The sequence below is a fragment of the Panthera pardus genome, unplaced genomic scaffold (assembly GCF_024362965.1).
Source record: "Panthera pardus isolate Hobbes unplaced genomic scaffold, ASM2436296v1 HiC_scaffold_24, whole genome shotgun sequence".
NCBI classification, from domain to species: Eukaryota; Metazoa; Chordata; class Mammalia; order Carnivora; family Felidae; genus Panthera; species Panthera pardus.
Window position 1 is genome coordinate 54,558,025 of NW_026526810.1, and position 24,430 is coordinate 54,582,454.

Below are 24,430 nucleotides of genomic sequence, written 5' to 3' on the forward strand. Positions count from 1 at the left end.
ACATATTGTGTTGAAAGGACTCCCTACAGTGAATGCTGTAACCCTGATAAATAACTACAATGTTGAAGAGAAAATAGTTGAAGGAAATGTTCATTCTTTCATCTTTTACTTTTATAGTCTAGGAATGAAGTAAGAAACAGGCTTTGTTGAATTTTGCCATTTGAGAATACTTCAAACGAGGGTGACTTTAAGAGATCCCTGACATGGGGTGCCGGGTGGCTCAGTCAGTTAAGCATCTGACTTCAGGTCAGGTCATGATCTCACGGTTTGTGAGTTCCAGCCCCACATCAGGCTCTCTGCGGACAGCTCAGAGCCTGGAACCTGCTTCAGATTCTGTGTCTCCCTCCCTCTCTCTCTCTCTGCCCCTCCCCTGCTCACTATCTCTGTCAAAAATAAACATAGAGAAAGAGAGATCCCTGACACATTGTTTAGTTACTGCTCTGTATTTTTTTTTTTAAGTTTATTTATTTTGAGAGCAAGAATGCACACTCATGGGCCAGTGGCGGGGGGGTGGGGGGAGCGGTGGTGGGACACAGAAGGAGAGAGAATACCAGGCAGGCTCCATGCTGTCAGTGCAGAGCCCAACGCAGGGCTTGATCTCATGAACTGTGAGATCATGACCTGTGCCAAAATCAAGAGTCAGATGCTTAACCAACTGAAGCCACCCAGGTGCCTTTAGTTACTGCTCTTTATTTTATTTATTTTTTTTTTTTTTTAATTTTTTTTTTTCAACGTTTTTTATTTTTATTTTTGGGACAGAGAGAGACAGAGCATGAACGGGGGAGGGGCAGAGAGAGAGAGGGAGACACAGAATCGGAAACAGGCTCCAGGCTCCGAGCCATCAGCCCAGAGCCTGACGCGGGGCTTGAACTCACGGACCGCGAGATCGTGACCTGGCTGAAGTCGGACGCTTAACCGACTGCGCCACCCAGGCGCCCCGTTACTGCTCTTTAGAAGTTAGTAAACAATTCAGAAGACTTGAGGTCAGCTACTACTGCTACCTCAGCCACCTGGGTGGCAGTAGACACCATATCTAGCAACCCTGAACTACTATCGTATTTCGTTGATGTGAACACTAATTACTAGAGTCTTAACTACTTCTCTTCACCCCCTAGGAGGGGCAAGAGGGCTTACCACCAATAATAAAAAAATGTGCTTGCAAAAAACAAAATTCAGTACCTTTGTCTATGCATTAGGAATTGGGTTTGTTTTTTGTAAGTGCATGTTCTTAGCTATCCAGTGTTTCATATTGGAAGAACAGGGTGATACTCAACCTAATAATCTTTGTAATGATCCTCACCCTAGGCATTCAGAAGATAATGGACATAAATATGTAGCAAAGTGGATGAACTTAAAAGATGCTAGCCAACATAAAGCTGAGAACACAGATACTGTTGAAAAACTATCAGAAGGTTAAAATTCTTTTCTGGGTAATGACAGAAACATGAACATCTAGAGAAAAATATCAAATACATCAAAACTGTGTAAGCCCAGTGTTATAATAAAGTATTGTAAAGGCTTCCATACGTTGTGGTTAGAAACCACTGGGGATGTCCCAGCTGTACTGAAAACAGTTAAAGCCTTTCACTTTGTTCAGGACCATTATTCTGAAAGTGCTGATTGGTTCATGGAAGCAGATTATGATACACATATCCTGCTAGACAACTTGAGATGACTTCCCTCATACTGATCCTGAAGAGTGCATTTATTTTGAGAAAAATTATGAACAAACGTAACTGAGGAAAGAAGCCTTGAAGAGATTTGGTTTTGAAAGCTTTTAGTACTGAAATTATAACTATTATTCTTCTGTAGAGGGTCCTAGTTACTGTTCATCTTGCAGTTTGTTTTCTTGACCATGTAACAGTGTATAAATTTGACGACTTTGTATATGTATTATCTTCATCTGTATGGTTATTTAGGTTACCAACCTGCCTTATCTGAGAAAACTATGAAGAAAAAAAGTGAAGTCATCAAGAATGAAGATCCAAAGATAAAGTGTCTAACATTGCACTGAAGAAAGATTTGCATCTGCAATAAAGAACACTGAATCCCACAGACACATTATTTTATGTGAATGTACCAGACTTTTAAAAAGTCTTTCACAGGAATGGCTGTAAACTGAAACTTTAACATGAGCTTGTAGTCTGATTAAAGTGTATTGATATAGTAATATATATGAAGAATTTATGTTTTTAAAATGATGATCTGGTAAAGGTAGTAAAAATTTATTTCCTTTTCCTGAGCGCTTGTATTGGTGTCACCAAATAAAACAGCTCACCTTGCTGGAACTATAATTGACCCTTGAATAGCACGGGTTACAGTTGCTGATCCCCTGCAGTCAAAAATATGCATATAACTTTGGACTCCCCCAAAACTTAACCACTGATTGCCTGCTGTTGACAGGAAGCCTTACCAATAACATAAACAGCCAATTAACACATAATTTGTATGTAATATATGTTATATACCGTATCGTTAAAATAAAGTAAGCTAGAGAAAAGAATGTTAAAATCATAAGGAAGGGTCGCCTGGGTGACCCAGTCAGTTAAGCAACCGACTCAGTGTCAACTCAGGTCATGATCTCAAGGTTCGGGAGATAGATCCCCATATCATTCTCCATGCTGACAGCACAGAGCCTGCTCGGAATTCTCTCTCTCTGCTCCTCCCCCACTTGTTTGCGTGTCTCCTCCCTCTCTCTCTCTCTCTCTCTCTCTCTCAAAATAAACTTAAAAAAAATTGTAAGAAGGAGAAAATACATTTACAGTACTGTTCTGTTACTGCTGAAAAAAAATCCATGTATAAGTAGACCCACACAGTTCAAACCCATGTTGTTCAAGGGTCAGCTGTACACTGCATTGTTAGTATACACACATGATGCTAAGCAGATGTACCTTAAAATTTTGGGAAGAAACGTTGGTCATCGTGTGTTTTTTTTTTTAATAATTTTTTTTTTTTTAATGTCTGTTTTTGAGAGAACATGAGCTGGGAGGGACAGAGAGAAAGAGAGAGACAGAGGATCCGCAGCAGGCTCTGTGCTGAGAATGAAGAGCCTGATGTGGGGCTGGAACTCACGAACTGTGAGATCATGACCTGACCTGAAGTCGGACGCTTAACTGCCTGAGCCACCCACATGCCCTGGTCATCATGTTTAACTTAAGACATGAGTTTGCATCCATGGTATAACAAATGAACCAGACTTCCCCCTACATATGCATTGTGTCGTCTAATGAATATTATGTTCTTAACTATTTTATAATTAATAATATCTTTCCCAGGAAAAGGTAGAATCAGAAGTGCCACTTGCTTATGGTATATTAATAAAGCCATGTTTTAAAATTAGCATGGACTCTGACTATATTATACATTTGGTTCTAAATACTGGTTATTTATTAGGATTCATAATGTTTACTAGAAGAATGTCTTTTAAGTCAGATGTTTAATATGTGACATTTTTTTCCGTTTTGCTTAAATTAAACATAATTACCAACGGCACTAATTTGCATTTTTGTTTTGTAGTCTCTGGTTTTCAGCAGCCACTGCAAAGCAGTAAGTGGCTACTCAGACCAGGTCATCCATCAGCGGAGATCAGCTACCTCCTCACTTCGTTGCTGCCTGCTCACTGAACTGCCATCTTTTTTGTGTGTGGCCAGTCCACGAGTAAGTGCCACAAGAGGGAAGAAACAAAATAGATGATACTTGAAGAAATAAACCAACTTTTAAGAGATCCATTTCTTAAACACAAGTGTTTAAGCTGTTTGGACCTTGAGAAACATTAATCCTCAGTATTTAGAAAGCATACACGGCCCTGGCTTTGCCAAGACAACACTCCTCCCTTTAAATTTTGTTGGTTAGAGAACTATTGTATGGTAAATAGGAATGGCTTCTTTGCCTGACCAAGTCTCTCCTGTGTAGTTCCTCTCATTTAGTCAGGAAGGAGCTCTGAACTATCATGGGAGCAAGCCATCTGTCACGTAGGTTATCACCAAACAGCAGGGTCAAGGACAGTGGAATATTTGATAAGGAGAAGGAGCTGTTTGTTACCTGCATTGAGGTTTTTGACGGTTTTTCAAGGGAGGGGGCTACATTGGGAGGGAGATTTGATCTGGCCATATCGCTTCAGTGCAGTCTCCAAATAACAAAAGGAAACCTAACACTCCAGCATCAAGAAACTTCTTCATCTGGTGTCCTCTCACTTTCCTTAGCAGCCCTGCTGAGACTGGTTCACAAGTATGTTCGCCCTAAAAAGTAACTGTCGTGCTGTGTTCACCATTCAGCAGTCCTGGTCTTATTTGCAGATTCGGAGCAGTGTCTGTTATGGTTTCAACGTTGAGCAACTGTTAGATGCCTCTTAACACCCCATTTATCAAAGCTTGGCACTCTGGTGATACCTGACAGCATCACTGCAAAGGCTCCCCTTGGCCCAGTGCAGTGTTTTACTCTGCTTACCTCTTGTGCCCTTTCTTGTCCTTATTATTTTTTTTTTAATTTTTTTTAACGTTTTTTTAATTTATTTTTGAGACAGGGAGAGACAGAGCATGAACAGGGGAGGGTCAGAGAGAGTGAGACACAGAATCTGAAACAGGCTCCAGGCTCTGAGCTGTCAGCACAGAGCCCGACACAGGGCTCAAACTCACGGACCGCGAGATCATGACCTGAGCCGAAGTCAGCCGCTTAACCAACTGAGCCACCCAGGCGCCCCTTTCTTGTCCTTATTGATCAGAGCCAGACAGAAGCTCTCTTACAACACCAGAAGAAGTATATGAAGGGAGAGGGACAGAGTAGAGATACACTAGACTCTGGTTAGAGCAGAGGACAAGTATCTGTCTTCCTGGCTCATTTCCTTTTTCTCTGGGGCATCTTCCAGTTAGCACGAAGACTCTTTAAGAGGCTGACATTCATTCATTCTTTCTTTATTTCCTCCTTTCTTTCTCTCTCTCTCTCTCTCTCTCCCTTTCTCTCTCTCTCTTTCTTTCTTTCTCTCAGAGCACGAGTCCGGGGGAGGGGCAGAGAGGGACCTTCAAAGCGGGACGGGCAGCGAGCCCCGCTGTGGGGCTCAGACTCTTGAATGATGAAATCCTCGCATGAGTTGAAGTCCGACTCTCAACTGACTGAGCCACCCAGGTGCACCAAGAGGCTGACCTTTCTTACCCTTCTGTGTTTTCTCTTGTTTTCTGCACTCATCCTAGAAGGCCTGCTGGTTTCACACTTCTCTTTAAAGAAGGTGGAGCCTTTTGAATCTTCCTTAGTGATATTTTTCTGTCAGTATTTACATCTGCTTGCATCCTTTATTAAGTTATCAAAGGTCAGAATCTGGCGGAGGGTCCCAAGAAAGTTGATGAGTGGAAACAAGATGGTAGTACTGAGTCGCACTGACTCCTGCCTGCCTTAACTTCTTCCTACTGATCCTCTACTACATGAACTTGATTCCTAGGCCACCGTTAACTTTGATTTATATTGGCTATCTAAATAGAAAATATTTAGATTTTATATGTATCCAGTTCTTCAAAGTATTTTTGGTCTTTGAAGCTTAAGTTGATGTAGGGAAATTCACTTTTTCTAGAAAACATGCAAAGTCTGGTGTTTCTATAGAAAGCAGTCTTTAGACTTCATAGTTGTGTAGTTCGTTGCCTTCTCACTCTCCCAATCTGATGTATATACTTAGAGACCTAATAAGAGGAAGTCTGGATTTCTGAGAGGGATCTTTAGACATTTTCACTTCTCATATCCCCAGTGTTTTATAGAGCCAATTAAAAAGTGAAGTGCCTTGGACCATCATTGCATTTACAGGCATGAAGATTCCTCATTTGTTCCACTCAGAGCTGTATAGCTAACTACTCTGAAGAACAACTCCACTCTCCCAACATACTCAAACACGCATACCCAAACTGTACTACTAGAGACTTGTTTTCTGAGGACCCCAAAATCTAAACTATCATGCCAGATGCTGCTTTTTCCCTAAAGAACAATAAATAATGAGTAGCTTAGAGAAGACCATAGTAGCATAAAGGTGTGGTGGCAGGCAGGGAACAGAAGAAAACTTTTTTTTTTTTATCATTTGGCTGAAGGGCTCCTCCCCAGCACCCTCCTTTCTTGCTCAGCACCTTTATCTATAATTGTGTGTAGAGTTTCTTCATAAAGTATGTGCTGAACTTGAAATGAGAATAAGTAACACCATGGTTATGAGGACAGGAAGAAGAGTTTTAAATATGTCTGAATATTTTATAAAGTCATACACAAGCTTTTACCTTGATCAGGCCTAGAGTGCGAATAATCATGTGATTCCTTAATTATCTTATATTGATTTTTAACCCATCTGGGGTAGGGACAGACTGATTTCCTTTGAAGTCTTAACCTTGGCCTTGAGCTTAAACAAATTAATGTCCTTGGCATGTGCTGTGGAAACTTCAGGGTCGGTTCAGGAAGAACTGTGCCATTAAGGAAGGAATTATAGGATTTCTTTTCTCATTAGCTAAGGAAATAATTCTGCAACGTTAATAAACTAAGACCCTGGAAATCCATCTTACCAAAAAAAAAAAACTGAAGCGCTTGGAGTGGTCACGCTTCTTAGAGCTAGAGCAGGAATATACATGTCATCAGGAAGGACGCGCTAAATGCTTGAGGAGACAGCCCTTGAAGATCCTATAGTTTAGGAAGTTAATGAAGCAAGAAACAGAGGTTAGCTCATGTGAGACTAAAGGGAGTATGCATTTCCATTTGTGGGGAGTTAAGAATGGTATGTCATGCTTCATCTCCCCCTGTTTCTGAACAGTCAGGAAGGCCACTGGGGTTAGCAGAATGGGTGGAGGCTGTCTAGGATAGAGCTGACTAGGGAAGCACAATTTAATTAGAAGTGGACTTGTTTGCCTCTTTTTATGCCTCATGAGTTCACTGCTTACGTACTTACAACATGACATTCTGTGATTCTGCATATATCTTGATCCAGGGCTCCTGCCAAAGAAGCTTATTAAAACATTAAAAAATATTTCACTAAGAACTGGGCCCCACAAACCTCCTAGTTTTCAATCCTGGACTTGGAAGGATATCAGCAAAATGAAATTGGAAAATAGGTGAAAGTTTATAACTGGAAAAAGTTGTTTTGGTTTTAAACTATAAGAGTGCTGGGGCACCTGAGTAGCTCAGGCAGTTAAGCGTTTGACTTCGACTCAGGTCATGATCTCAACGGTCCATAGGTTTGAGCCCCACATTGGGCTTTGCGCCCACAGTGCAGAGCCTGCTTAGGACTCTGTCTCCCTCTCTCTCTGACTCTCACCTGCTTATTCATATTCTTTCTCTCAAAAATAAACATTTAAAAAAATAATAAACTATAAGAGTGCCAAGGAGTGAGTTCTAGACAGGAAAAACATTCTCCTGGTGTCCTGTTCTCCCCCTATTCCTCCATGCTGAGTTTCTGGCTTTTGAGTTTTCATCTGGAGCATTTGGGCCTGACATCTTATATATAGTTCCAGTATAAGTCCTGCTTTTCTATAAAATAAACAATAATGATAAAAACAAAAACAGTTATATTTGAGCATAAAATTGGACTGTATGAGTCTCTCATTTATGCTCTACTCATTCAAGAGTGTATATAGTATAGAGAATTGGTCATACTTCTGTAGTTCATCCACTGCTGCTTGTACCATTGTTATGAAAGTACAACTACTACTGATTGTGAGGTTCTGAGACTCATACCCTAGATGGTAGATACCTGCTCCGGTCCAGGATCTGCTGAGCTGCAGCCAGGACAGACCATCGTGGGAGAGATCCAATTTTTATCCACCTGCATTTTACTCTGTCTTTATTTACCTGTGCTCAGCTTTAGGTGGGAAAAAGGAATAACTTGAACGCAAAAATACCCCTTTTTGAGTGGGCAAAGGTAGTATGAGATTACCAAAACCTGCTCCTAGTACTGTGTGTGAAAGTGATTTATGTGTGAACTTATCTCGGTTTTGGAGCAGTAGGGGCCCTGCTTGCTCTGACCTTCCCTGTAGTTTGATATGTGGACTGTAGATGGCACTGCTCGCTAGCAAACTCAGTTCAGCTTCATCTGTAAGCCAGAGTAGAGCACTCTTGTGGCTATTCGTAAATGATGCGCTTTCTCTTGTTTATGGTATTCTGTAGTCTTCAGCAGAGGCACCTGCAGCCTCATAGTCAGCTAGCTGATTGTTAATGTAAACCAAGGCAGTATTTCTTTTTTGGGTTTTTTTGATGTTTATTTTTTTAGAGACCTAGAGTATGAGCAGGGGAGGGGCAGAGAGAGAGTGAGTCACAGAACCTGAAGCAGGCTCTAGGCTCTAAGCTGTCAACACAGAGCCCGACATGCGGCTCGAACCCATGAACCATGAGATCATGACCTGAGCCGAAGTTGGACACTTAACTGACTGAGCCACCCAGGCACCCTGGCAGTAGTTCTTAAGGCTTAGCCTGAGGTTCTGTAGTGCTCGTTAGAAACCTAGAGCTTTTGGCTTTTTCCTTAGGTCTTCTGGATTAATATCTGCGCTTTAGATAAACTCCCAAGAAGGTTCTTAGTCATACAAAAACTTGACAACCATTCCATTGCCCTAAAGATTGATGGGCGTTAAAATAGAAAAGTTAATAGCAAGATATATTTTCCTAAATGTCTAACTTCTTGGAAATAATAGCAACAATGAAAGTAGCTACCTAGGTACAACCAGTGTTTTATGTTCTGGTCTCTCCTATACCTCTGCCCTTGCTTCTTATACCCAGTTTTCCCCCATCTTTTGGTCTAGTTCCAGGGTTTTTCTGAGCAATTTACTGCATATAATGGGGCTTTAGCATTATTTTCAACCTGAACTTGCAGATAATCAGAGCCTCCAAATTTTAACAGACGGTAACTTGGGCTCCTAATCGGATGATTTCACAGCTATCTGAATACACAGATGCTTATTAGCAGTGGGAATAGACCCAGATCGCTAAAGGATTATTAAAAAGCCTGTTTCTAAATTAACAGGAGCCTTCTATTCCATTGGGGGGCAGCATTTCAGTGTGGTTGCACCTTGTGGTGTGATAAGATTTTGTGCCTAGCCTCTGTCCTAGCCAAGAAACGAATCCACTACTCTTTGGCAGTTGCTTTCTCCACCTGCCTCTACCGTGTCCCAGCTTATGGCCTAAAAGAAAGGTTCTTTTATCTTCCATTAGGTTTGTCAATTAACAACCTGGTCAGGGAAGAGAGAAAGAAGTATTGATAAATACAGGAGCTTTGCTACAAAAGCATTAAAGATAACTTCATATGCACTGGGCCCATAACTCTTTAGTTCTTTAGTAATGACTGCGGAGCTCCAGCTCCCTTTCTGATCTCACCATTTTGTGGATGGCTAATAGAACTTCACTGAAAACACTATCCGGCAATGAGGGGAGGTGGCAGAGTAATCAGATCTATATACACCTGTGATAGAATTATTCCTGACTTGGTATCCCAGTTTTTCTGCAAACTCCAGCACTCTTTGGATCTTTAGTTTGCTGCAGGTTCATGTTGAAGAGGTTGACCTTTTACGTGGACCAGCTCACTAGGTCATTATTAATGGCAGCTTATTTGTCAGAACAAAGAAGTTCAAACCACTAGCCTAAAAATTATCCACATTTGTCTGATTTCAGAGTTGAAGTGTAGGAAATGTGAAAGCTATCTCATGTGAATCTTTCACTGTAGGTTACCGCAGTGCCATTGGATTCTTACTGCAATGACCGAAGTGCAGAATATGAGCGGCGAGTGCTGAAGGAAGGAGGGAGTCTGGCAGCCAAGCAGTGTTTGTTAAATGGGGCCCCTGAACTGGCAACAGATTGGCTAAATCGACGATCCCAGTTCTTCCCAGAGCCAGCTGGAGGACTGTGGAGCATCAGGCCTCAGAATGGCTGGTCTTTCATCAGGATTCCAGGTAAGTTCTCTGTTCTCTTGGAATGTATTCCCAGTTCTGGCAAGTGGGGGAACCAGAGACATACTCCATGTGGTAGTTTCAGATATTTGAAATTCAAAGTTTTGGGCTTGTTTCCTGTTTTGCCTTTAGTAACTTTATAGATAAAAATACTTAAGTAATTTATGACTGAAGAGAGAAATGTTTTTTCGATTTGTGCTTACGTACTCTCCTTTGACAAGCTTACAACTGAGATAGGAATGCCACCCTTTAAAAGGGGGAGGGGGATAGAAATAAACTTGGTAGGAAAGGTTCCAGGTTGAGTGAGTACAGTTGTCTTGTGCTATTGCCAGTAGAGTGAATGAGAATGTCGTCACTCACAGAAAGCCTCGTTGAAGTAGCATAAACAGTGTCCTGCACGGAGCACTAGAGATCTGAATGATAACCAGAAGAAAAACAGTGTGTTTTGTGCCAAAATGCTAGCGGATTCCCAGACCTCCTAGAGTCAAGGTCGAGGGTTGAAAGGAAACTAGGTTTTCATCTTTGCTTTAGTGAGACTACTGTTAAGGAAACTGAACACAGAGTTCATAGGCTTATGTTCTTTGCTTACACCTGCTGGCAAACTGGAATGGTAGTTGAGAGCTACCGTGTTAGTTTTGGTTGTCCAGATTCTCTGATATTTTGAATGTATTATTCTTACTGGATATGATGGAAGTGAACTAGAGCTAAGCATTTCAAAAAGAATCTGCCAAGTGTCAAAGGACTTAGGGTCAGCCTGGTAGGAGCTGTGGGGGTGCTTTGAACCAGAAGATGCCATTTTGAGTTTATGAGAGCAGCATTGTATGTGTCCTCGTAGCAGTCTTAGAACACCTGAAAGCATTGGGTGAAGGTGTACTGTAGGAAAACAAAGGGAAAGCCCAATTGTAAAACAGGCCTGGTTTGTAGTGGGAATAGAGAATAAAATCTACCGGGTCTGGAAACCATAGAATCCCAGGCAGAAGATGAGCACAGGTGTTGAAAGAAGCAAGACAACACCTTGTTTCTTCTTTCTCCTTCCTTCACTGTGGCTTCTAAGTTCCCAGTACAGGAGTAGAAGGCTTATTGCTGGCGCTGTGGGAATCTCTTGTGGCTTTTCCTGTTCTTTGAAAGAAAAATGGACCTTGTTTAAATTGCAGGAAGTGTCTGAGTTCTTTTCGCATCGATAAAAAGCGCCAGCCTCACTGGCTGTTTACTGTGAGAACCAACCAGCTCCTCACTGACCCCATTGTGCTCTGTAGACTGGCTGGGGCAGGGCAGTGAGGGGTGGGGGTGCAGGGTCACTGAAACCTGTATTTTATCTCTTTTTTCTCTATACTTTTACATTTTCTGTTTCCTTAGGAAGGGTTGGTTCCATTATAGTCCCCGAGAGACCAAAATCTCCTGGATTTCTTTCACACCTTGAATGCATCTCCCTGTTTCACCTGGAGAAAGATGCACAGTCCTTTAAAAATTCTCTCTTGGAAAAAGGAGATATTATTTCATCTGTTACCCTAATTTTGCTGCCATGGGATATATTCATTTTCTAAGTAGGCTCTTACACAGCTGTGGTCAGTAAGAACTTGTGTCTAAGTGAATACTATAAGACTGTACTGCAAGATTGTAGAAAATATTGCAGGAAGGTAGGATAGGTCTGTTCAACATGTTTTGAGATCCTGTTTTAAGAGAGGTTTGTCTTCTCCCTCTCTCTCTGACCCTCCCCCGTTCATGTTCTGTCTCTGTCCCAAAAATAAATAAAAAATGTTGAAAAAAAAAATTAAAAAAAAAAAAAAAAAGAAAGAAAAGAGGGGCGCCTGGGTGGCGCAGTCGGTTAAGCGTCCGACTTCAGCCAGGTCACGATCTCGCGGTCTGTGAGTTCGAGCCCCGCGTCAGGCTCTGGGCTGATGGCTCGGAGCCTGGAGCCTGTTTCCGATTCTGTGTCTCCCTCTCTCTCTGCCCCTCCCCCGTTCATGCTCTGTCTCTCTCTGTCCCAAAAATAAATAAAAAATGTTGAAAAAAAAATTTTTTAAAAAAAAGAGAGGTTTGTCTTGGCACAGTCAGCCTAATTTCTAGGGAATCGTGCTCTTCTTGGCTCTGTGCCCTACTTAGTAACAGGTGGTGCTGTTGTCTAGTGCAGCTTTGGTAGCTTCTAAAAAATTGGGTAATGGATGCCAGGCCCAGAAGGTACCAATGTTTGCACGGAAAGAAACCCATTTTTTCTGCTTATCTTGTAAGGACAAGTACTGGGGGCTGACTTCTCTGTCTAGGATGCTTAACAGAGAAGGAGAAATATTGTTCATTGCTTAAGTATTTTAAGACTATTGCTGCAGTGTCTTTTTCTTAGGTCTTTTCTTTCAGAGTGGTCCAAAGAAATCCAGCCCATCTATTTTCAGTCCCCACGTACACAGTAATAGCTAACAACAGGTGCCACTCTTAATTCTTTTGGGTGCATCAGAGTTCTGTCCTTCAGAGTCTGTATACATCTTCATCTCTGAGCCTTCCTAATCTTAGCATCAGTTTGCTCTAGTTAGCAAAGTAAAGTAGATGTAGGAAGCAGGAATGTGTGAGAACCATTGAATCATGATTTTGAGATGAAGCTTCTCAGTATGCAGTCACAAGAGATTTATATATGCTTAAATATTTTGGTTGAGGGAGTGGATGTGAATGGAGAGAGAAGATAAGCAGGCTGTAGAAATCTGATGAGCTTAGCTTGCCCAGTGTACTCAATGACTGAAAAATATATGGACTTTTTTTTTTTTCACCTTCCTGTGCTTTTAATTTTTTTTTTTTTTTTTTTTAAATTTTTTCTTTCAACGTTTTTTATTTATTTTTGGGACAGAGAGAGACAGAGCATGAACGGGGGAGGGGCAGAGAGAGAGGGAGACACAGAATCGGAAACAGGCTCCAGGCTCCGAGCCATCAGCCCAGAGCCTGACGCGGGGCTCGAACTCACGGGCCGCGAGATCGTGACCTGGCTGAAGTCGGACGCTTAACCGACTGCGCCACCCAGGCGCCCCTTAATTTTTTTTGAAAAAAGAAAAAAAAAGAAAGAAAGAAACTATTGTCTAAAGCTGATTGGTAGCTCTGTGGGGAATGTTTAGGAGCTATCAAAATTGAGGGATCCCAAGAAATCCAATTAAATGAGAAAGGTAAGGTAATCGTGACAAGAAAACCTTGAGGTTGTTAGGAAAGCGTTGCTGCTTGGTCAGATTTGGAATTTGTACAGGCCTCCTTGTCTGGTGCCAGGGAGAGGGCTTAGCATTCGGCTCTGTCCCAGCTGCAGTCATTTGATTGTGTTGGTAAGGAGACCAACAAAAAGAAGAGCATTTCAATAATCTAAACAGGACCAAACAAAGAGGCTGAACAAAGGTGTGTGCCATAGCTTGGGGGGGAGGGGGGGCGGGGGCGGTGGAGGGAGAGATGTGGCCTGGCAGCATTCCGAAGGTGGGAAAAGGCAAGCTGCAGTGCTGAGGAGTAAACATCCAGGGCCTGTGGCTTTGTAGCAAAAACAGAGTGGCTGATGATTTGTTATGGTGCTGTCAGCACATCCGCTCTTGTTCGGTTTATACAATAATTGTGCACTTGGCAAATAGTGGCGAGAACAGAGAAATCTCCATTCAGAACTCTTGGATTGCTCTCAACAGTCAGCCTCTGCAGTTCTGAGAGGAAAAAACCATGGATTCAAACCCAGAAACTAGGGATAGACAGCATGTTTTTTTAATAGTTTCCTTTTTTACTTCTGTTGCTTAGTTGTCTATGTAATATGTCTATCCTTGGTCTCTCTCTTGTTGCATCCTAGAGCCACTTCCACATGTACTCTTAACTCTCCCAGCTCCTTAAGCCTCATTTCTTCCCCTCTTACTAGCAGTGATTGTTTGGGGCATGTTTATGGACCAGTCTGCAAACAGGAAATTCTACTTCCTGAAATGTGATGGGAGTTGAATGATACTGAATGGATAAGATGAATATTTGGGAGTTAAGTGTTCTGTAAAGATCTCTGGCTAAAATACTCTTTTTTTTTTTTTTTTTTTTTTTTTAATGGGAAGAGGAGAGAGAAAGCGCAAGTTAGTGAATAAAAGCAGCTTCTATTTCACAGAAACCCAGTCTTTATTAAATTACAGTTTAGGATAATGACATTTACCAACCAACCTATTTGAAATCATCCAGGAGAAGGAGTTTGGATTTAAACAAAGGGACAGAATTGGATATGTTTATTTGCATTTCTCAATATTTAAGTGTCTCTGGGGACAGGCAAGAGTAGCCCTTGTTTCTGTTTCTCATGCTTTTAGGGGGTGTAAACCATATAGCCGTAGAACTAGCAGAAACAGACATCTAGAGATAGGATGAACAAGGAGAAACAGGTCACTTACAGCATGTATGACGTGGGCCTCTTGGATGTCCATGTGTACCTGCTATCCCCTGAATAAGGACATGGAGCAGGGAAGCTTTTGAATGCCTTAGCAGCAAATGTCTGTCAATTGCAAGGGAACCTACACCTCCCTCTTTCAGGATACTGCTTCCCAGAGCACTACTGGATCATGATTTAACAGTGCTTTGGATTCTTCTCTAGAGTACTTTTCTGCTCTCATGGTGATAAGCATCCTGGTTGTAATTTTGGCTGCATACAGCTTTGCAGTGAGTGATTTTGCTGCCTCAATTAAATACAGTTTCCCCCCTCCTCCCTCCCTTTTCTTCTCCCCAGGCAAGGAGAGCCTCATCACTGACAGTGGAAAGCTGTATGCCCTTGATGTCCTCCTGACTCGGCTCAAGTCTCAAGGACATAGGGTCCTTATCTACTCCCAGATGACCAGGATGATAGACCTGCTGGAGGTAGGAGAAGGAACCTTGGGGACCTAGGACACCTTGACATTTCACTTGCAGGAATCACATATCTATGACTCATGTCAGTCCTGCCTAATAGGAACCTAGAATTTGTCTTTGTGATTTTAGTGTCTATAAAGGGAGAAGAAGCAGCTCCTGGCAGATGTGAGAATATACAAAGGACTTTTACCTCCTTCCCTACACAAGTGAAGTAGAACACCCCCTACTCCTTCCTTTATTGGAGAACAAATTTCCTAATGTTAAAGTAGATCAGAGCCTAGGAATTACTTAAAAAGTCCTCTGATGGGGAGCCTGGGTGGCTCAGTCGGTTAAGCCTCTGACTTCAGCTCAGGTCATGATCTTGCCTTTTCCGAGTTTGAGCCCCGCATTGGGCTCTGTGCTGACAGCTTGGAGCCTGGAGCCTGCTTTAGATTCTGTGTCTCCCTCTCTCTTTCTGCTCCTCCCTTGATGGTGTGCGCGCTCTGTCTCTCCTTTCTTTCTGAAAAATGAATAAACGTTAAAAAAAAAAAGTCCTCTGAAATTCTGTATGGAAAACAAGATTTAGGATTAGTTTTCTAAGTAAAAAGCCAGAGAACAGCAATTCAGTCTGAGTTAATGTAGTGGTCTCAACTTGGATACATACTTCATTCTCTTGGAAGAGCTTTAACAAATACTGATGCCTTGTCCCATCCTCAGAGATTCTTATTTAATAAGTTTGGAATGAGGCCTAGGCATCAGGATATTTGAAAGCTTATGAGGTGATTCTGATATGCAACCAAAGTTGACAACTGTAGGGTTATGGTGAAAGATACAGCTTGTCTTACTGTATATGGCGGCCTCTGTTTCTTTAGTTGCTTCCAGGTTGACATTCTCTCTGCTTTTTTGTCTCAGTGGAGACTAATTACTTAAGAGAGAGGAAGTCATGGAGATCAAACAGGAGAGTGAAAGTGAGGACAAATAATCACAAACTACCAGGATTAGTGTTTAGAGCCAGAAAGTTGGATAGCCACTGGCCAGGAGGCTAAAGCACCTGGATGTAAGTAGTGTATAAATTTTCTCATGTTTTTCCATGGGCTTTACATTGCTAAGGCTGCATATTCTAACCCTGCTACCCCAGGGAGTATTGGACCATGATAATCCCTATCTAGGAATAAGGGACTAGGGATCATATCAGCACAGATGGAATGAAAGGTAGCATAGGGAAGAAGTTTTAGGTTCTTTGGAAGCCAGACCTGGCTTGCTGAATTTTGTCGTAGTATTTTTGTGGTCTTTTTAATAATCTGGCAACATCTTTTAGCAAGAGACCTAACAAATGATATTCGAGGTAACTTGAATCACTAAGTCTGGCATTTAATACAGTGTTCAGCCCCTTGATTGCTTTCAACCGGTTGAACTTTCTGGTTTGTCCTATGGAATAGGTCACCTATTTCTATATGATGGAAAAATGTTGGTGGGTGTAAGTCAGTATAACAGAAGTAATTAAGCAGTTGTTTGATGCAGATCTTAACTTATGTTAAGGGTCTTAACAGCAGTAATCCAAAATAAAAGGACTACCTGTATCTTTAATGTTCTGTTCAAAATGATGCCAATAGCCAAAATAAGATGAGTAACTTTACTTTATTGGGGCTCTTTTAGATAAAGTGCACTTGCCTTGTCCTGAAGAGTCAGGGAAACATAGATGAGGTGTGGTGATACTGTACTGCTGTGAATTATAGAAAAAGTAATATGCTAAAGATTTTGTAGGGAAAATGATGATCTTTTTTCCCCAAGGTTATGCCAGTATGTTATAGAGTCCTAAAAGTTGCTTTTAGGAAAGTGCCAAGGGTAAGTGGGGTAAGCTACCAAAAAATAAGCTAGCTCTAGTAGATGAAGATGATTTAAATGTGGTACAGTCCTACATTGTAGTTCCTCATTCTGTATATTATACACGTATAGGTATTCATAAATATTACTAAAATAAGTGATTCAGAGTATGATAGTGAGTTTTGTTAAGGATGAGTGCTATAAACCCTACCCAATAGAGTCACTTCCTATCTCTCTGTAATGCAGCAGGGCTTTGGGAGTGGTTGGGGGGATGTGGGTATTGTGGGTAGGTTTTGCAAACATGGCAGCTTGAGAACCTCTTCTAAATGTAGTTGCATCTCTGTTTGGGGAATTCTAAATTAGGGAAAACCAAGTTCAAAGCCTGAACTTCATAACTGCTAACATTCCTTAGCTGTATGGGTAACATGCCTCTAGGATGATGAAGCCAGAAAATGTTGCGACTGTTTACATGTTTTACTGAAAAACTAAAATGAAACTCTTATCTGACTTCCTTAATACTATATTATCCTTTTTTCTGTTTGTTTTTATATTATTTTACTCCAGTGAACCACATTCTGTATTTCAGGAGGTTAATCCTCTAAATCTATTTTGTGGGCATAGAACTAAAATGTCCACGATGTTTTATATATGTCTAACCATTTATTGAAATATAATCCTATTGTGAAAAATATATATGATTCTATTGTGGATCTTGGGACAATACAGGATTAGGTCTATATTTCTTTACCTTTTCAAAGAGTATCATGGGTTTTTAAGTCATTGTCATAATAGAAGTTTCACTGTAGGGGCGCCTGTGTGGTTCAGCTGGGTAAATGTCCAACTTCAGCTCAGGTCATGGTCTCATGGATTGTGGGTTCCAGCCCCATGTCAGGCTCTGTGCTGATAGCTCAGAGCCTAGAACCAGCTTCAGATTCTGTGTCTCCCTCTCTTCTCCACTCATGTTCTGTCTGTCTCTCAAAAATAAATAAACGTTTAAAAAAAAAAAAAAAGGCTTTCACTGTAAACATTCGTTAGAACCACATATCAGGTTTTTTTTTTAAGTTTATTTATTTATTTTGAGAGAATGCAAGTGGAGGAGGGATAAAGAGAGAATCTCAAGTGGGCTCCGCACCATCACTGCAGAGCCCAATGCAGGCTCAAACGCATGAACCATGAGATCATTACCTGAGCTGAAGTCGGTTGCTTAAACTTAACTGAGTCATCCAGGTGCCCCATAGCCGTGTATCAGCTTTAAAACGTGACCTGGCAGGGGTGCCTGGGTGGCTCAGTTGGTTAAGCGGCTGACTTCGGCTCAGGTCATGATCTCACGGTCCGTGAGTTCGAGCCCCGCGTCGGGCTCTGTGCTGACAGCTCGGAGCCTGGAGCCTGCTTCAGATTCTGTGTCTCACTCTCTCTGACCCTCCCCCGTTCATGCTCTGTCTCTCTGTCTCAAAAATAAATAAACATTAAAAAAAAAAGTTTTAAAAAACGTGACCTGGCACATGAACGCTGAGGATCATATTATAGAAAGGCCCTTCCGATCTGCATAAATGCTTTTTCCCTTGAGTACACTTGACCTTTTCTTTAAAAAAAAAAGTACCTTGACCTTTGCCTTCCTTCTTCATTCTTAATGTGTTGTAGGTTTTGTTTGGTTAGTTTTAGATTAAAAAAAAATCCCCCCCCCCCCAGCATTTTCTTTTTACCATAGCATGTTACACCTTGTATATAAGAGGGAAAGAAAAGCTTTCAGTAGAGCAAGACATGGAAACTCACATTGGGGGCATTGAAGCTCTGTTTTGTAACTGTGGAGCGCATCAGCATCTCTTTCATCCAACAGCCTCTTTGGGCTTTTTGTTCTGTGCCTTAGCCTTGGCTATCTTTTTTACTGTTTCTAGGACTCAGAAGAACCAAAAGACAGTAAAAATCCACATACTTCTGTATGACCAGGTTTGTATTTTGTGAGAAATACTAGTTCTGGGCACTTAGTATTTGCTCAGTATTTTTTGAAGTGACTGATAGACTCTTTCTCTTGCTCAAAAATCTGACTTTAAGTTTCTTGTGAATATATCAGATCTTATTCCAAGGAGAATTCTATATTCACAAATGTTTTATTCTTTCCCATGGTATCCAAATACCATTTCTGGATAGGGGATAAAAAAGCAGGCTGCTAAACTTCCAGGGCCAGAAGTTTTTAGTGTGCCACAGGCAAAAGTCAAAGCTTTGGATAGGGGAGAATATTTTAGATCACTAAATATTGTGCTATGGATTTATTTTATATTTACTGAATCACCTGTAAGGTCTTTGCTGGTGAGGATACTGGGGGGAAACAGACATGGCCCCTTTGCAGTTAGGATGATGGCATCCACCTGTATGTCAAACAAAACTTTTCCTGCCACCACCATTTTTACCCTAGTTTGGAAACTCCCCGACCCCCACCACCATATTCTGATAGTTGCCGAAAGCTTTTAACTCACTACAGATGACTTACATCATCTTTGGGTTGTCTCATTTGAGGTTCATTCCTGTTACATCAAGCAACTGAGTCTGTACTTTAAGGAAATAAGCTTCAGTATTTTCTATGCAATACAAAAGTATTTGGAACAGGTCAGCCAGCTGGTGCTGTATGTGGTGTAATTGTTAAGTATTGTAACCCAGACAAATCTTGAACTGCACCAATACATTAAAATAGTGCAATACAGTATTAAATCCAGATAATCTATAGCTAATGATGACATTTAAGACACTAGGTTGTGTAACTTGCCCAGTCAGCAAGTACCTCCTAGAGGAGGATTCATCCTTAATAGATGTTCTATCATTTATGAGCTGGCTTCTCTTAGAAGTCCCAAATTACCTTTGGGAGCTGTGATTCTAAACATACTGGGAAGCTGGGTATTCTAAAGCTGCTCCATGGAATGAAAAGCAAATTGGGATCAAGCATTCTGATTACGTTTTAGGAATGATGGAAGGAAATGTGTCAGCTTACAACCACACTATGTTTATTCTGCTTCATTCATTCATTTCTTTTCCATGCTGACTATGAGCAAGGCATCGTGCTAGGCAGGTGTGAATGTAAGTTAAATGTGATCTTTGATTTTGAGGAGTGTATCTAGTGGAGGATATATACCACATACAACACACACACACAACTATCAAATGTACCCTGATACCAGTGGCCAAATTGAAGCATAAACGGAGCTGAAGATAGCAAAAGGGATACATTTATTTCTAACTGGGTCACTTGAAGAAGGGTTCACATAGATAGTGACATCCGAACTGAACTTAAATAGAATTTCAACCATCAGGGAGAAGGACATTCCAGACTAAGGAAGCCAGGTGTACAAAGGCACAGAGATGGGAAGGTACAAGACATTTGTGGGGACTAGCTCAGTGTGATTGGATCATGTGGTGTAGGAGAAAAGGGAGTAACACAAGTATTATGAAAGCAGATTATGGTGGGCCTATGTGTCCCTTGTGATTAGGTCTTGCTCCAAAAGACTCTTTGTATTAGATAAGGGAAGGATGGCTGCCATATTTCACTCATTTTGCAATTTGCTTGGACAATAGGTTGTAATAGACATTGAGATGAGCCTTACTTTTTGCTGGTGTTAGGCCCCAAAGATGGAAAGGGGCATGTTCAGAAAAATAAAGTTAGGCCAGGTCTGCAGGTTTGTGAATCATACCAAGTCTTTCCCCCAAATTGTTTTGGGAAAGTGAAATTGGGTTTAAATGAACAGCAGAGGCAACTTTGAAATAGAAAAGACTCAGAATGGAAGATTCATGTTAGGGATATATAAACATTTGCCTTTAGTTTTTCAAATGCCCAGTTATCCTTTCTTTATGATGATAATGGATGGAGGTTATGGACAACATGTTTAAGAACCATATAGAGGCACCTGGGTGGCTTGGTTAAGCATCCAACTTTTTGTTTCAGCTCAGGTCATGATCACACGTTTCCTGGGATTAAGCCCAGCATCAGGCTCTCTGCCGAGAGGCTCTCCCTCAAAAAAAATAAAAACTTAAAAAAAAAAAAAAAAAAAAAGAACCTTACATGGCTTCTCCCTCACACACCACCACCACCTTTTTCCCCCGTACTGTTCCATGTGAGAAGCAGTACAGGGGTTAAGCCAGAGGCTCTGGCACCAATTAACTTGAGTTCCATTACCCACTGCCTGTGTAACTTTAGAGACTTAACATCTGTAAAATAGGAGGGACGATAATAACACCTACCTTAAAGGCTACTGTAGTGAGCATTAGATACACAAAACCAGGTAAAATGTATAGCATAGTGATTGTCACTTAGTAAACGTTCGTTAAGTGCTAGCCATCATCATTACCACTACTGCTTCAGGATGAACCTAGTCCCTTTGTGATACATCTTTGGGTGTGTGAAAGTTTGCTTTTATTTAGTATACTTTAAAGGAGAGGTACTTGCTGAAGCTATTTTGAGTTATGCCGATACCTCCGCAGCTACTGTTTCATTTTCTTATTTAAAAAAAAATTTTTTAATGTTTATTTATTTTTGACAGAGAGAGAGAGACAGAGCATGAGGGGGGGAGGGGCAGAGAGAAAGGGAGATCCGAATCTGAAGCAGGCTCCAGGCTCTAAGCTGTCAGCACAGAGCCCGACACGGGGCTCAAACTCATGGACCATGAGATCATGACCTGAGCCGAAGTTGGACGCTCAACCGACTGAGCCACCCAGGTGCCCCTGTAGCCACTGTTTTAAATGTGGCTTTATAGATATGATCCAGAACTGACCTGTCTTCTCGATGTGTATTCTAAGAGTGGTTTTCAAATTGGTGGGGTCCGGTAGAGGACAGAATTCCTAGGTAGAGATGAAGCAGGTGGGGCCCTAGACTCCCCCTTCTTCATCAACCAGTAATAATGCATTTTATCTATTTTATATTAGGAGGTTTTCATATAAGATTTTGCTTGGAGAAAACAGTTCCAGGGTTTTTAAGATAGTATAGGATATGATCCACAACAGTGTTTCTCAAACTTAAATGTACTTACAAATAACATATTTAAAAAATTTTTTTAATGTTTATTTTTGAGAGAGAGAGACAGAGAGTGTGAGCAGGGGAAGGGCAGAGAGAGGGAGACACAGAATCCAAAGCAGGCTCCAGGCTCTGAGCTGTCAGCACAGAGCCTGATGTGGGGCTCAAACTCCCAAACCGCAAGATCATGGCTTAGGCCAAGGGTGGACGCTTAACCACCTGAGTCACCCAGGCTCCCCAGGTAATACATGTTAAAATACAAATTCTGATTCATTAGTTATAGGATGGATCTCTCAATTCTGCACTTTTTTAAAAGTTTATTTATTTTTGAGAGAGGTGGGGGAGACGGAGGGAGAGAGAATCCTAACCAGGCTCTGCGTAGTCAGCACAGAACTGGATGCAGGACTCAAACTCACAAACCATGAGATCATGACCTGAGCTGAAATTAAGAGGTTGGGTGCTTAACTGACTGAACCACCCAGGCGCCCCCCCTCAATTCTGCATTTTTTGTTTGTTTTTTAATGTTTATGTATTTATGGGGGGAGCGAGGTACAGAGAGATAAGAAAGAGAATCCCAAGCAGGCTGTGCACTCTGTGCACAGAGCCAGACACAGGACTTGATCCCACAAACTGCAAGATCATGACCTGATCAGAAGAGTGGACACTTAACTGACTGAGCCACCCAGGCACCCCCCTCAATTCTGCATTTTTAACAAACTGCTGGTGTTTCCAAGTGCTGCTTCTCTGAGGACGATGCTGCAATAGCAAGATTCTAAGGGACCATGTTCTGCCTTCTTTTTGTAGTGGTGGTTCTCAGCTGCAGATATAGGTTATCTATTGCACTCATCTTTGGAGCTTTAAAACAAACAAACAAACAAACAAAAAAACCACTCCGGGCCCTAGCCCAGACCTACAGAGTCTGAATTTCTGGGGTGGTTCCAGGCACATGTATTTTTAATCCTGGTTGAGAATCACTGCTCAAATACCAAAAGTACATCTTGTCCATAACCCCTTTGGCTTCTTCAATAATTTTTAAAAATAGTATCTGCTAGAATTGTATAGCTCTCGAGACTTCCTAAATGTTAAAAGCCATATTTTTTATTTTATTAGTTTAAGCAGTATTAGAATTTACTTTGGTTGGTAGTTAGTGATCCACAAGAATCCACTTGAGAGTACTAATGTTCATATTTGTTTATAAAGGAGGATACTAAATTATGAGACCTCTGGAAGAGAAAGAAGGTCTATATTTGGTTTCCCTTCTGTCTTTGCTTCTTTTAGTGGAACAAAAAGAATTGCTTTACAAGGCTCTAGGAAAGCTAATCATTCTGGTGGATCATTTTCTAAGTGTTTCCTAAATACCAAAAGGGACTTGAGTGAGAGATACCTTGGTGTATACAGAGTACCATGTATAAGGAAGGACTGGATAATGGTTGGTCTTTCTGTCCTGTAGCCCTCTTTAATGCACAGGAGTGCTAAGCATGACATAGTTCCTACAAACCACAACAGTCATCCAGCAAGTGGAAATCGGCCAGCAGTGGCCCTCAGACATGGGCATAAAGTACAGAGTTGGGGCATGACTGGGAATGTTTAAAATGAATCTTAGAAAACATTGTGATGGGAGTACGTAGGCGGCTCAGTTGATTGAGCATCTGACTCTTGATTTTGGCTTCGGTCATGATCCCAGGGTCATGGGATCGAGCCCCATGTCAGGCTCTACTTGGGGCCTGCTTGAGATTCTCTTTCTCTCTCTCTCCCTCTGCCCCTCTCCCCTGCTCGCATGCTGTCTGTCTGTCTCTCTCAAATTAAAAAAGAAAAAGAAGAAAACATTTTGATGTAGAGATTGTTAAATGGAAATAGATATATAGCGTACATATATATTTCTTGGACGTAGATTTTTTTTCAAGTAGGCTCTATGCTCTGCACAGAGCCCATTGTGGGACTTGAACTCACAACTGTGAGATAAAGACTTGAGCTGAGATCAAGAGTCGGTTGCTCAACTAACTGAGCCACTGTGGTGCCCTTGGAGGTAGATTTTTTTTTAATAAATTTTCAAAAGTGCTGGAGTTACTTATCAAACCATTTATTATTAGAATTTGTATTTCGATTTAACAAAATAGAATTCAATTTTATACTAAATCATTAGATGTTGTTAAGACCATAGAAAAACTGAACTAAGAATAGAAGTGGGCACAGGTCTTGAAATTAGTGGTTGGAAGAAATGAGGCATTTCTTTCCAGATTATGTATCTTTTCTAAACCACCTAGAATTTTAGACATCTAAAATGGCTTTGGGGGGCGCCTGGGTGGCTCAGTCGGTTGAGCGTCCGACTTCGGCTCAGGTCACGATCTCACGGTCCGTGAGTTCGAGCCCCACGTCGGGCTCTGGGCTGATGGCTCAGAGCCTGGAGCCTGCTTCGGATTCTGTGTCTCCCTCTCTCTGACCCTTCCCCGTTCATGCTCTGTCTCTCTCTGTCTCAAAGATAAATAAACTTAAAAAAAAAAAAAAAAAAAAAATTTAATAAAAAAAATGATATATTAAAAAAAAAATAAATAAATAAAAAATAAAATGGCTTTGGTATAGCCAGAATTTTTGAATGAAGAAAATACTGAATTGCTTTTTTATCTCCGCCTTTATCTTTTAGCTGTTTTTCTGTGGTATAAGGATGTAGACATTCCTGTATTCTTCATTTAACTGCTTTTTCCATGTCCATTTACTTGTTTTGAAGCTGTTTACTGAAATCAGATCTAAACTCATCTAAGCCTTCTGAAATCCCACTGCTTCCCTGAGTGGGAGAGCAAAGGCTTAAAGCAGTAAACGGAAAAGATTCACTTTTTTTGCCTCAGTAACAAGCTCTGTCGTCAGTGTTGGTTTGAATATGGTCTAGGATTAATATCTCTGGTGTTGTGTTGACCTTGACACATAACTGATG

At 41.2% G+C, this 24,430-nt stretch overlaps 1 protein-coding gene across 5 annotated transcripts in view; it reads left to right on the forward strand.

The window, feature by feature from the left end:
* Nucleotides 1-24,430, forward strand: part of INO80 (INO80 complex ATPase subunit) — a 144,608-nt gene that overhangs the window by 86,621 nt on the left and 33,557 nt on the right. For all 5 annotated transcript variants that reach the window (XR_008417115.1, XR_008417113.1, XR_008417114.1 and 2 more), the window contains exons 25-27: nt 3,517-3,657; nt 9,665-9,890; nt 14,584-14,711. Coding sequence is in view for 1 of the 5 variants with exons in the window: in XM_053889189.1 (XP_053745164.1) it covers nt 3,517-3,657; nt 9,665-9,890; nt 14,584-14,711 (495 nt within the window). In the remaining 4 variants the exon portion in view is untranslated. The remainder of the gene's footprint in view (nt 1-3,516; nt 3,658-9,664; nt 9,891-14,583; nt 14,712-24,430) is intronic.